Here is a 13,407-nt window from a genome sequence, read left to right on the forward strand (position 1 = left end):
TTAATTTTTTTAATAAGTAAATATTAAAATTCAAAAATTCGAAACTAAATATCCCCATTAAACAAATAAAAATAATAAAGTTTCATTCTTAAAATCTTAAATTCTAAAAATTCATAAATTCTTAAATTCTTAAATTCTTAAATTCTTAAATTCTTAAATTCTTAAATTCTTAAATTCTTAAATTCTTAAATTCTTAAATTCTAAAATTCTTAAATTCTTAAATTCTAAAATTCTAAAATTCTTAAATTCTTACATTCTTAAATTCTTAAATTCTTAAATTCTTAAATTCTTAAATTCTTAAATTCTTAAATTCTTAAATTCTTAAATTCTTAAATTCTTAAATTCTTAAATTCTTAAATTCTTAAATTCTTAAATTCTTAAATTCTTAAATTCTTAAATTCTTAAATTCTTAAATTCTTAAATTCTTAAATTCTTAAATTCTTAAATTCTTAAATTCTTAAATTCTTAAATTCTTAAATTCTTAAATTCTTAAATTCTTAAATTCTTAAATTCTTAAATTCTTAAATTCTTAAATTCTTAAATTCTTAAATTCTTAAATTCTTAAATTCTTAAATTCTTAAATTCTTAAATTCTTAAATTCTTAAATTCTTAAATTCTTAAATTCTTAAATTCTTTAATTCTTAAATTCTTAAATTCTTAAATTCTTAAATTCTTAAATTCTTAAATTCTTAAATTTTTAAATTCTTAAATTCTTAAATTCTTAAATTCTTAAATTCTTAAATTCTTAAATTCTAAAATTCTAAAATTCTAAAATTCTTAAATTCTTAAATTCTTAAATTCTTAAATTCTTAAATTCTTAAATTCTTAAATTCTTAAATTCTTAAATTCTTAAATTCTTAAATTCTTAAATTCTTCAATTCTTAAATTCTTAAATTCTTAAATTCTTAAATTCTTAAATTCTTAAATTCTTAAATTCTTAAATTCTTAAATTCTTAAATTCTTAAATTCTTAAATTCTTAAATTCTTAAATTCTTAAATTCTTAAATTCTTAAATTCTTAAATTCTTAAATTCTTAAATTCTTAAATTCTTAAATTCTTAAATTCTTAAATTCTTAAATTCTTAAATTCTTAAATTCTTAAATTCTGAAATTCTTAAATTCTGAAATTCTTAAATTCTTAAATTCTTAAATTCTTAAATTCTTAAATTCTTAAATTCTTAAATTCTTAAATTCTTAAATTCTTAAATTCTTAAATGCTTAAATGCTTAAATTCCTAAATTCTTAAATTCATAAATTTTTAAATTAAAAAAATCAAAGTCGTTACATAGAATTAAATTTATAAAAATAAAATTCATTAATTCCAAGTCGCACATTTGGCGTTTTGCGCGGATTTCGCACGGTTTGGCGATATTTTTTTCGACTATCCCTCAAAATCCTTAAGGTCGAAACGTGGCGCGAAGTTAGCTCTTTAATTGATTTCGCGCGGCGATTTGTAAACAAATTTGACTGTTTTCGTGTCGTTTCTTGTTTGATAAATTTTGTTTAAGTTTTTAAATGTTCAACAAAAGTTGTTTCCTCAAAAAATCATCAAGATGTGGTTTCTAAAAAATCTAAAGAATGGTGAGTGAACAAATAATTAATCTAGCGATAATCAATTTAACCGTTGAAATATGTAACTTTCAGCGACAGTCTACTACATCCGACCGGACGTTAAAAAGCACGTCGTGTCCCGGTCTACGGGCAACCTCAACATCGCGAACGACCGGTCCATCAGCCGGAACCATGCGTTCCTTTTCCCAGAGTCGTCGGACACGCTGAAGCTGGTGGACGCCGGCAGCCGGTACGGCACCTTCTTGAACCACGCCATCGAAAGTGACCGCGACGAGATTCCGAAGGATGTTCCGGTGAGGCTTCGCCAGGGGGATCGCGTTCGGTTCGGCATGTGCGACAGCCTGTGGCAGGTAGACCGGGTTGAGTTCCGGTGCATTACGTCGACGATTAGCGTGACGGAGGGGTTGGAGCGGACGTTGAGGAAGCTTGGGGGAACGCTGGAAGGCAGTTTTCAGCAGGGGAAGACCAGGTTTTTGGTGATGACGACGATTACGACCACGCCGAAGCTGCTGATGAGTTTGATTGGGCAGATTCCGGTGGTGACGCCGGAGTACTTTGAGGCGTGTCTGAGGGCGGTGCAGGGGGGAAAGGCGCTTCCGGATCCGGAGGGGTTTATTCCTGAGTTTACGGAAGCGTACGTGAGGCGTGAGGGAATATCGTTTGGAAAGGTTCCGGAGAGGGAAGAGCTGTTTGTGGGGTTGACCTTTATCTTTATCAAACCGCAACACATGACGCTGTACGAAGGGATTGTGAAGATGGCCGGTGGCAAGTGCATCTGCGCCACGAAGCACAAGATTTCCAAGTCGTTCTTTACGCAAGATAAGGTCGTCGTGATCCAGGTTACGACGGACACTCTTACGCAGGGTGCGTCGCAGTCCATGGACGGTCTCACCCAAATTGTGGCCAAAGCAGGTCGTCGTTTGATTCCGGAGGCGGAAATTGGGTTGGCCATTCTGCACTGCTCGCTCGAGAAGTACTGCAACCCGTTGTACAAGTTTACCAGCGTGTTGGATCTGGACACGGTTCCTTTCGAAGCCCACGGAGACACTTTGGCGCGGAATAGTGAAGATTTGGCGGGTCGTTCCAAGAAGATCAGCAGCGTTGTCGAGAGTATCTCGATTCCGGAAACGGAACCGCACGATATCCAACCAGGAACGCTACATTCGACCAACTTCAGCGATGCTGAGCTGAAGATCTCGGAGGTGGAGTCTGAGTTTGCCAAGGCCAACGAAAATGAAAGCACGGGTCGGTCAAAACGGAAGCGTGCCGAGCCAACCGAGCCGCCGAAGGAAGCCAAAAGGATCCGATCGAAACCAGTTGAGGAGGAGATTCCCGAAACGCCAGAAGAATCCGTGTCGCCGCCCCCACCATCCCAACTTCCCCCCTCACAACCCTCAAATCTCTCCGGCTTCCTCTCGGTGAATCACGAAGAAGCGCTGAACGAATCAAAATCCGCTCCGACGGCGGCGCCGGCGGCAGCTCAAAAGCCAAAACGACCCCTTCAGCTAATGCTGGACGACGGCGAGGACGATCTGTTCAACTTTGGCGAAGCCGTTCCCAAACGTGCCAAACGCCAGCAAACACTTGCCGAGTCGTTCACCTCATCGTCGCAACGATCTCAACGCGCACCAGAATCATCCACCGCAGATTCGGACCTGTTTGCATTCAACGGCGAAACTTCCCGCCGCTCCAAGCGCAACCCGGAAGCACCTCCAAAATCAGCCCCCAATCCGACCTCGAACACCACCAGCACCACCAACACCTCCTACAAGCAGTTTATCAAACCGATCACGATAAAGGCAGAGGGTTGGCTCTCGTCGACGTTCTGCGAGCTCAGCATCAAAACCCAGGACGAAGTCACGGTGAAGCGCATCAAGGAGGAACCCGGCGACGGAGACGAGGACCACAAGACGCGCGTCTGGATCGACGGGATGCAGTCCATGTTCCAGGTGCGCGTCAAGTGCATGAATTTGACCTCGCACCACCGCAGTCGGGACGAGTCGTCGGAGCGGAGCTTCTTCGGGACGGGATCGACCAATGGAGGAGGGAAGAACTTTAAGGCGTTCGTGAAGGTGGGTTTTAGTTGAGAGTTTCTCCAATCCTTTAAGATTACGTTAAAAGGAAGATTTTTCTCGGCATGTTCCATATATTGGCATGGATGGAGTTCTAAAAATTCTATTCTAAAAATAAACCCAGCAAAAACCTTATTAAATTTGAAAAAACATAAACTGATTTATAAAAAAGAAATAAATTTAAAATCCGCAAACTATTCTTTTTGGATCAACTAATAATTTATTATTAGCTGGTCATAAAGGTAATTTACTATATAAAATAATACTTTTGATTACGTTCATTATATTACATTTTATTATATATTTTTACACAAAACATAACTTTCACAACAATAATCCGTTCACAGAATCCTCTCTGCGGAAATCACAATGCAGTAGGGCTGGCCGCTTTAATTTTTGTAATGCATTTTCGGGTGTTCTCGGATGTACTGCAAATATTAATATTGACAAGAATTTAACATAAATTGTTTTTATCTTAAAATTCCTCAGTCTGAGATTCTTAACAAATAATATAAATCAAATACAAATCAACAATCAAAAAATTCTTCAAACTAAAAGTGTTAAAACTTGTAGAAATTTGATCAAAAAATACAAATTCAAATAAAAAATAAGCTTCAAAGTAAAATGAAAATTCTAACTTTAAAAAAACAGATTTTTAACTACAAAATTAAAAAAAAAACGATCTGAAACTCAAAAGGAAATTAAATAATTCAGAAATACTTTGATAAAACAAAACCTAAAATTAAACACCTAAAATTTATGGCACTTAAATTCTAATCTAATCTAATCAGACCCTAGCGCAGCCAATCTTTCGAAGGGATCCTGGAGAGTGCCTTAGGTTAGATGACGCCTAGCACTCTTCTTGTCATTTATTAACATTTGTAGTGCGCCATTGCATCGGAATGCATTGAAACATCACAAGCGTTAAAGCGGCCAGGCCTACTGCGTAAAGCCGTATCGCAGAGATGATTCGTAATTGGGTTGAGTTTGAGCACTGAGTGTTCGAACAACAACACAATTCTGAATCGACAGGGGAGGAAGAAGCGTGGGGACACACCACCATACGCTCCGAGATTTGGTTATATTCGTTGGGAGCACCATGCTAAGAAGGTTTGGTACTCCGGGACCCTCTGGGATGGGACATTGTATTTCCACGAATGCCCTGGACACTATTTGCCGTGGTTATAGCGCCACAACTCGCTCTCTGTAACAGTATTCCTAATTCCAGTCCACACTCATCAAGTCGTCATGGCTTAGTGGTTAGCATTTTTGCTTACCAATCCAAAGGACGGAGGATCGAATCCCGCCTGGAGCGACTTTGTTTTTCGTTCATATTCATCATTTCAAATTTATGTGTTCTTAACTTTCTCGTTGGGAGCAGATGGGTATCGAGTCCAAAACCATTCGCTTACAAAGCGAACACCGTAACCAGTCAGCCACGGCCGCTCCTCAACACCTAAAATTTATGGCACTTAAATTCAGAATTAAAATCGTAAATAAAAAAAATAAGATTTTAAACTATACCTAAGAAACGGGTGTCGAGATCGAGTTGTGGCTTAACCTTCCCTTGGTATTAAAAAAAAATCACACATAAGGTACTGGGGTCCTTTTCCCCAATCTTTAAAAAATCGTCAAAAATCCAGTTTTTGACCGATTCCGGTTCTTTTGGTCACAAATGAAAGCTTAGAACGTCCCCTTTCCGAAACCGACCCGGAAAACCGGATTTGGTCACTATGGCCACCGGGTATCGGCTACAACCGAAAAAAGGCCTTTTTGAGACCCCAACTTGGACGACCTGTATCTCCGGCAAATTTAAACCAATCAGGATGCTCCGGGTTGCATTCGACAGGTATATACCTGTACTTTGACCACAAATATTAATGTCAGGGCCAGGTGACCTACCGGTTCTGGAAATCCGGAACATCCGAAAAGTTCATATTTTACAGTTTTTCACGTATATGTGATACCAATACTCTCATGATACTTGAAATTGATCCATAAAACTTACTAAAAACACAATACACGATTGCCAGAACCACTCTGGACCTGGAACCGGTTCCCGGGTACCCGATGAACGGCCAATTTGATTTTTTTGTTGAAAACCCTTGATGTCGCATATCAAACTTCATGAAATTGAAAGATATGTCAATCTACAGTCATGCCAATATTCGCTGACCCATCATGATCATTCTGGAACCGGTTACCGGTAGCCCCTTGGGGACACTCCCGGAATATGAGAGAAACCCTATCATCCGACATATCAAACTTCATGAAATTGAAAGAAATGTCTATTTACGGTCATTCCGTTGTTCGCTGACCCAATGTGGCCAATCTGGAACCGGTTACCGGTGGCCGCTTGGGGACACTCCCGGAATATGAGAGAAACCCTATCATCCGACATATCAAACTTCATGAAATTGAAAGATATGTCAATCTACGGTCATGCCAATGTTCGCTGACCCAATGTGGTCAATTTGGAACCGGTTACTGGTGGCCCCTTGGGACCACTTCCGGAATATGAGAGAAACACTATCATCCGACATATCAAACTTCATGAAATTGAAAGATATGTTAATGTACGGAAGGCAAAAAAATATTATAATTTAAAATTGAACATAATAAAAAAGATTAAAATTGGAAGTTTTCAATGTCAAAGAAAATAAAAATTTTAAAATAAACTATATTTTAAACATTAATTTCTTATCCAAAAATTTGAAGCAAAAAAAAAAAAGATATAAAAACAAAGTTCAAAAATGAGTTTTAAAATCAAAAATATATAAAACTGAAAATTCAAACCTTCAAGTTTGCATTTCATCATTTTAATTGCCGGGGTTGAAGATCTTTTTTTACTTTTTTAAATCCTATCAATGTTACCCCGTTTAAAATGAGAAAAGAACCGTCATCAGGGGTGACATTGGGTCTGGGGGGTGAGATTGGGCCATACAAATTTCAGCATAATTGTATGACCAATGTCACCCCTGATGACGGAATTTGAAAAAAAAAATGAAACCCAAAAATTGAAACAAAACAATCAAAAAATTGCAAAACAGGGTGGCCAATCAAGTCGGAAATTTGCCAAAATCCGCCAAAAATCGGGAAAAAGTCGAAAATTTTGAAAAGAATCCCAATCATACTTGTTTTTTTTTTTTTTTTTTTTTTTTTGGGAGGGTGATCCAGCCGCACATCGTTGATGTCGAAACCTCTAAACTGGGCCCTCGTCCTGTCACGTCCGTCAGTAGTCTTGTCATACATTACAACTAGAATCAGATCTGCCAATGAATTAGTACACTTCGACCAAATAAACACTGACGCTGTAAGGATCTGACTCTAGAATAAATGCACAGTTGTGTGTTATTCATGAGTCCAAAATGTTCAATTATTCATATAAGTCCAAATATTCATTTGCGGATAACTACCTAACTTGAATTGGATACAAGATTTAAAGCAACCTATCCGAAAGCTACTCTTATCTCAAATCCCCGACATTTTAATTAATAGCCAAAAAATCTAGAACGTTTCTTTAAAAACCTGTCTGGCTTCTTAAAAAAAAAACAAAAACAAAAAAAAAATAGATTAACAGTTCATATTTTACAAGTCGTGAATTGAAAAAGAGACGACCATTTGATCGTCAGAATTCCAGTAGATCCTCGATTCGCAACAATGGTCGATACAATCATAATCCGACAGTCGTTAGTTCAACAGATCAACAAATTTAGTCCGATATCATTTCACTATTGATTGATCGAGACTCTATGGAAATTTTGACAAATCAGAATGGTTTTTATGCTACTTGAATGAAAATCACCGATTCTGATAGAATTACAAAATTCACTGTTACTAATTTTGTCCCTAAATAACTAAAGGCAAAGTATAAAAAGTTGATATTTATAGTTAAAATCCTAAATTCTACAAACACTATTTTTTTAAACCAGCATCCTAACCTGACACCCACATTAAGATAGGGAAAAATCACATATGTAGCGGTTCATTGTACAAATGTGATATTTCCACTATCAGAGAACCTCCTTGTCTCGATGACAGCTTACCGGCCATCGATTAAGCCCTGAGACTACGCCAAAGTGGGTTCTCACAGCATGAAGTGGTGTCCATGTGTAAAAATGGAAGCTTCAGCAATATACTGAACACTTCGATTTTAATTTCACATCGAATCAAAACATACTCTTTGCCAAACAAGCATCAAACCTATGACACTCATTATGACAAAGCCCAGGGAAAAGAATCCCAATCATACTTGTTACAACATATTTTCTAACTCTTGACAACTTTTGTAATATTTTGTAAAATTTTCAAAATTTATCCACTCAATTCTTCTTTAGTTAATTGTAAGGTTAATTTCACTATTTTAATTTAATTGAGAATGAAACGTCTCTCTAAGGGAGCGTTCTTTTATTACGTAACGCGGAAAATCGGACTTTTAGACCCCCTCTCCCCCCCCCCCCTCGTAACAAAATTTCCATACAAATTTTAAAAATTTTGTATGGAGCGTAACACGGCCTCCGACCCCCCCTCCCCCCCCCCTACTGCGTTACGTAATAAAAGAACGCTCCCTAATACATTCAAAAACCTTATAAATGTTGGATGCTTTTAACACCGATTTTAATTATTTTTTGTTTGAGTAACATCTAACTTAAAACAAGAACAAAGTTAATGAAAAACTTATTTTCAAAATAGAGCCTAATTTTGACGATTATGGAAAGCGTAAAGTTATAATACATTTTAATTATGTGATTATGTCACAATGACTGAATATTGGAGAAAAAAAAACACTTGAGTTTGGCCTTGCTGTTTCTGGCATTTTCAAATTTTTAACTAAATTTATTAAGCCAATTCAATTATTTGTCCAAATTTTCCCTTGAACTTTTTTGTGAGTATGGGTGAATTACTATTGATGAAGCATGATTTTCAGTTAACAAAAAACTTAAATATTGTATAACAAAAAATATAAATTGCAAATAAAAAATAAATCCAAGAAATCAAAACTACTGCAAAATTTGCATAAAATGAAACATAAAATGGTCAAACATGAAATCTCATTAAACTGAATTTATCATTGAAAATTAAATAAAAAAATAAAACAGTTGAATACTGACAACTAGATAAATCAACATTGATTCAAAAATTACACAATTTAGAAGCAAACTTGGTTAAAACCAGGGCTGTGGAGTCGGAGTCGGAGTCGGAGCCGGAGTCAGTGGAGTCGGGTCTTTTTGGGGACCTGGAGTTGGAGTCGTAAAAACTCTAATAGCTGGAGTCGGAGTCGACAAAATTGTACGAGCTGGAGTCGGAGCCGGAGTCGTAAATTTCTGATAGACCTGGAGTCGGAGTTGTCAAAAAAATTAATATAATTTACGAACTTATTTATTGTTCAATATATGTTATAATTCAGGTTTATTCCCATTTTTTATATTTTAAATTTATTTATTGAATTGCGTTCACTGCGTTGCCATTTTTTGCTTAATTTATTTTATATTTATCAGATACCATGATGTTTTCGAAGCATTTTTATTGTGATTGGACAGCTCACTATCAGTATTTAACAAAAATAATTAAAATGTTTTTAAAACATCATCAACTATTATATCAATCTTGGATACTTGGAACGCAACATGCTCATTTTGAATGTAAATAAAAACAATTCAAAGTGTCGTGCTGAAAACATTTCAAGCTGACAAAAAATATCGAAAATAAGTTGCAACTAATTTTGAAATACAGTTAAACCGGTGCTCTTATGCCTCGCATATGCAACTTTGCATATACGAGTCATTGAATTTATTAGATATATCTATTACCCCAATGTTTACAATTTCTCTACAAAACTCATGCAGTGTTGATCCTTGAATAATATCGTTGAACAAGTCTAATTTGTTTTAAATGCCTTCAATTGGGGAGATATAATTGATATAATTTAATTTATTTTTTAAATATTAGAATTTTCTCATGATTTGTAGGTTTAATGTGTGTACTGGGCTGGATCACACTATGTCCATGTACGTCTTCTCTAATAGATTCAAAATGCTTTGAAAATTAGTTACTTTGTAAATTGTTTATTCCAAAACCAGGGTATCTTTGATAGTTACTGCACACCAATTTCTCATTACTGAATTCAGTTAAATTTACTGAAATCTGCACTTATGAAATTTTCAGTAAATGAAAACTTGCTGAAAAAAAACAATTGAAAATTAGTGTATCAAGCTTATTAACTAAAAAAATGAATGTAAATTTAAAGTAGTTAAATAAAATGTGCAATTTTTCAAACATCACAATTCAAATTTACTCAGAAAATTTTTTGGCTGAAAATGCGTTTTTTAAATATTTAAAATACAGATTAGGTGTCGAAGTCGGAGTCAACAAATTTTGGAAAGCTGGAGTCGGAGTCGGCTTAACTCAGAAAGTCGGAGTCGGAGTCGCTTGAAATATGACCCGACTCCGCAGCCCTGGTTAACACATTAAACAAACTAATTCCTATATATTATTTCAGATTCATTGAAAGAATTATATCAGCAATCATGTATTAAACGATCTTTTATTTAAAATGAAGAAATAAATAAATTGAGAATGCTATTTTAAATTCAGTTATCTCTAACTTTTTGCAATTTTCAGTTGAAATGAAGTATAAAAAAATATACGTTTGTCAATTTTAAAAATAAACATTGTTAGGTTTAGGGTATTGCTAATTTTTCAGTTATTTGTTCAATGACTAATCGTTTATGTTTCTATTCTGAATCAGATAATGAGTGCTTCCATTTTCACGCAGAAAAATATTTTGTAGAATCAGCCTGTACGAGGTTTGATTCAACAAAATTTTTGTTGATTTTCTCAATTCCACATAAATCTCCTTTTTGTTTTGAAAAAGTTGTTTTGAGGTTTAGCGTTGATTCAACAAAAATCTTGATTTTCAAATCAACAAAACGTTTTGTTGATTCAAATATGCCTTATTATTCTGCGTGTTTTGAATTATTTTTTAAAGAATTTTGATAAGTTTCTGTTTTCAAAGATTATTGACAACAGTTTGATATTTTCAAAATGATTTAGATTTTTTTCATGGTTAATAATGACTTTTTTATTCGGATTATTTTGTTTGAAATCATTTTTAGATAAGAAATGCCTATTATTTGAGTTTCTGTCGGGAAAAAGTCGGGAATTTAAAAAAAGGAATTTGAGTGCTCACCCTGTAACTGCAATCAAACGTTCCTTGATAAAAAAAATCAAAATTCAGTTATGTTTTATTGTTTGCTATTCTCTTTTCATTTCTAGTAAAATATAATTGAAATTAAAAAAAAATCGTTAAGTTATTTTGTAAAGACTGCATGATTAGAAATTTTGTTCTACATATTGATTTTTTTTTTTGTAAAAAGTTTCTGATTTGAAACCATTTTTCAGTTATAAAATGCCCATTATTTCAGGTTCTCGAAAAGTCGAAAAAAATTGGGAATTTGAAAATGGTATTTAAGTGGTCACCCTGTTAAAAATTCTTATAAAAAAATTAAATAGAAAAAAAAATGTTGAAAAAACTAAAAAAATACATTTTAATACAAAAAAAAACAAATTTTAGAAGCGTTGATGAACTATATTTAGAAGTCAAAAAACTAAAATTTATAAAAAAATTAAAATAAAATCACCCGATGGAATTGTAATGGACAGATATTTCTTTCTTTAAATTTCAGAAACACAACTACAAGCCACAGCAAACGATCGTGAAGACAATGCCGGTATGCGTTCTGGACAACACACAGGACGATCATTTCTAAGCGAAAGGCGCAATCGTTGAGTTATCGAAGTACTGTTAGCGTTGTCATGTTAAACTATTCTGGTTTTGAAATGTGCTTTATTAAATATTCATTCCACAGCTCACTTTTTCCGTTTCGACTTGTCTTTCTTAACTTCAGTCATTTTCTTCCACCCCTGCTTAAACTCCTGCACAAACTCCGTCGTCGGTAGTCGGTTCATGTCGCGATATATTCCGTTTACAAACACCCCAAACTGGCCGGCCATAACGTTCTTGCTGAGTGCCTGCTGGGGATCTTCCCGTCGTTTTCGCTTCTCCTCGTCCAGAAAGTTCTTCACGTCAAACTTGGACTTGACCGCGTTCAGCTCGTCGGAAGTGGGCGATTTTTTTACGGGAGTCTTCTTGGGTATGGGAGCTTTCCTCGAAACGACCTCACCTAGGTCGGCCGCCGCCGAGATGCGTTGCATCAACAGCGCCTTGGGAATTGACTGCATCGGTTGACTATCATCGGTAGCAAGCTTGGCAGCGATTTGTTTGTCCACCTTTTGCGTCGTGGAAAGATCCGCTGGTTCTCCCGTGAGCAGCACGAACAGATTGGTGCCACTACGCAGATTGAGTTCCTTCGTCTGATCTTCCGAGGCGATTATGTCGTTGGTCCAATCGTCGCCAAGCCACGTGCAGAGCTGCTCCGGTAAATTCAATCCATCATTCGAGGGCCACCCACTTGTTCCCAGGTCCAAAAACTCACGCAAAGTTACCAACTTGTTGTAAAACTGCACCGTCTGGCGACAAATCTCTCGCGACTTGAACCAGATCTCCGCCTGCAGACACAGGAACATCGAACTCAGATTGAAGAAATACCCGCTGGACATGAAGCGAACGTAGTACCGGGCCGCCTCCTTCGCCAGCACCACAATTCGGCAAAACAGCTTCGCCACGCCCTGCAGCCGCACCAGCAAGTAATCGACATTGCCACGGGTCGGCAGTTCCACCACCGGTTCCAGATAGTTTCCATCGGGAAGTGTGCTAAACACATTCGTGAGGATCCGCACAATGTCCACGCTCCTGAAGCGAACCAGGGCCTGGTTGAGGCGCTTCAGCAACCGGAAGCCGTGCATGTTGTAGAACCGGTTGTTCCAGCGGGTCGCAAAGCGGGACAGGTAGGCGGCCGCTTCGTCAAATGACCCTAGCGATTCAAAGTACTGAATCGCCTCCGATAGAGTGGACACGAGGGCGCGGATCTCTGGAAGCGGTTTAAAAATTTAATTTACGAAAATCAAAAAAAAAATCTGAATTCCATACCTGATTTACAGCTTTTGGACTTGCACATGTAAGTAGCCAATGCCGGCGGCACTAAATCTTTCTGGTTCCACAGATCCATTTTCTAAAAAAAAAACATACATCGAATTTAACTATTAAGAATAATAAAATCAAATTGAAATTTAAAATACCAAAATCTGGAAAACGAAAATTTTAATCAGAACGAAACGGACAACAAAACAAAAACAAACCACCCCACGCGCACGTGCGTTTTCATGTGCGAATCGGGCTAACACCGCGCACTTGGCGTTACGTTTCCCTTCCTTTTCGACCTAACTGTCCAACTCCACATTTGGGTGTTCCGATAACAGTGCTGCCAGATTAAGGCTGGTATGCAGATCGGAAGGAAAGGGGTCAAGAAACAGCTTTATGAACAGCAGAACAAAGGAGAGAGACCGATTTCTTGAGGCTTTTCTTCACCCTCTCTTCCGCTTTAGGGCCGTTATGCTGTTCTAAAGAAAGGGGGTCAATAAACAGCTTAACAAACGGCAGAACAAAAGAGAGGGAACGTTTTCTTGGGACTTTTCTTCACCCTTTCTGGCTTGCTTTTGCTACCCGGTTTCTTCCGAAGTGCGTACCTTACATTAATATGAACGGTTCGCTCAAGAGAAATCCCATGTCAAATAGGGAATCGGTTGTACCGGACCCACTCCGATTTCAATGAAACTTTGTAGACATGTTATCCTACGCTTATGTA

General features: G+C 36.7%; 2 protein-coding genes across 3 annotated transcripts; one reads left to right on the top strand and one right to left on the bottom strand.

The window, feature by feature from the left end:
• Positions 1-1,444: 1,444 nt before the first annotated feature.
• LOC6049899 (nibrin) lies at positions 1,445-11,515 on the top strand. The gene is made up of 3 exons (XM_038263385.1): positions 1,445-1,580; positions 1,644-3,643; positions 11,329-11,515. Exons 1-3 carry the CDS (start codon positions 1,553-1,555, stop codon positions 11,410-11,412), a joined length of 2,112 nt encoding a protein of 703 aa, XP_038119313.1. The 5' UTR covers positions 1,445-1,552; the 3' UTR covers positions 11,413-11,515.
• LOC6049901 lies at positions 11,460-12,924 on the bottom strand. 2 transcript variants are annotated; one of them, XM_038263386.1, is made up of 3 exons: positions 12,842-12,924; positions 12,693-12,774; positions 11,460-12,633 (listed from the first exon to the last, which is right to left on the bottom strand). In XM_038263386.1, exons 2-3 carry the CDS (start codon positions 12,769-12,771, stop codon positions 11,513-11,515), a joined length of 1,200 nt encoding a protein of 399 aa, XP_038119314.1. In that variant the 5' UTR covers positions 12,772-12,774; positions 12,842-12,924; the 3' UTR covers positions 11,460-11,512. The 2 variants fall into 2 exon arrangements, with proteins under 2 accessions (XP_038119314.1, XP_001866590.2); XM_001866555.2 differs by having other exon boundaries at positions 12,693-12,885.
• Positions 12,925-13,407: the final 483 nt, after the last annotated feature.

This window comes from Culex quinquefasciatus, chromosome 3, assembly GCF_015732765.1.
Source record: "Culex quinquefasciatus strain JHB chromosome 3, VPISU_Cqui_1.0_pri_paternal, whole genome shotgun sequence".
In the NCBI taxonomy this organism is placed as follows: domain Eukaryota; kingdom Metazoa; phylum Arthropoda; class Insecta; order Diptera; family Culicidae; genus Culex; species Culex quinquefasciatus.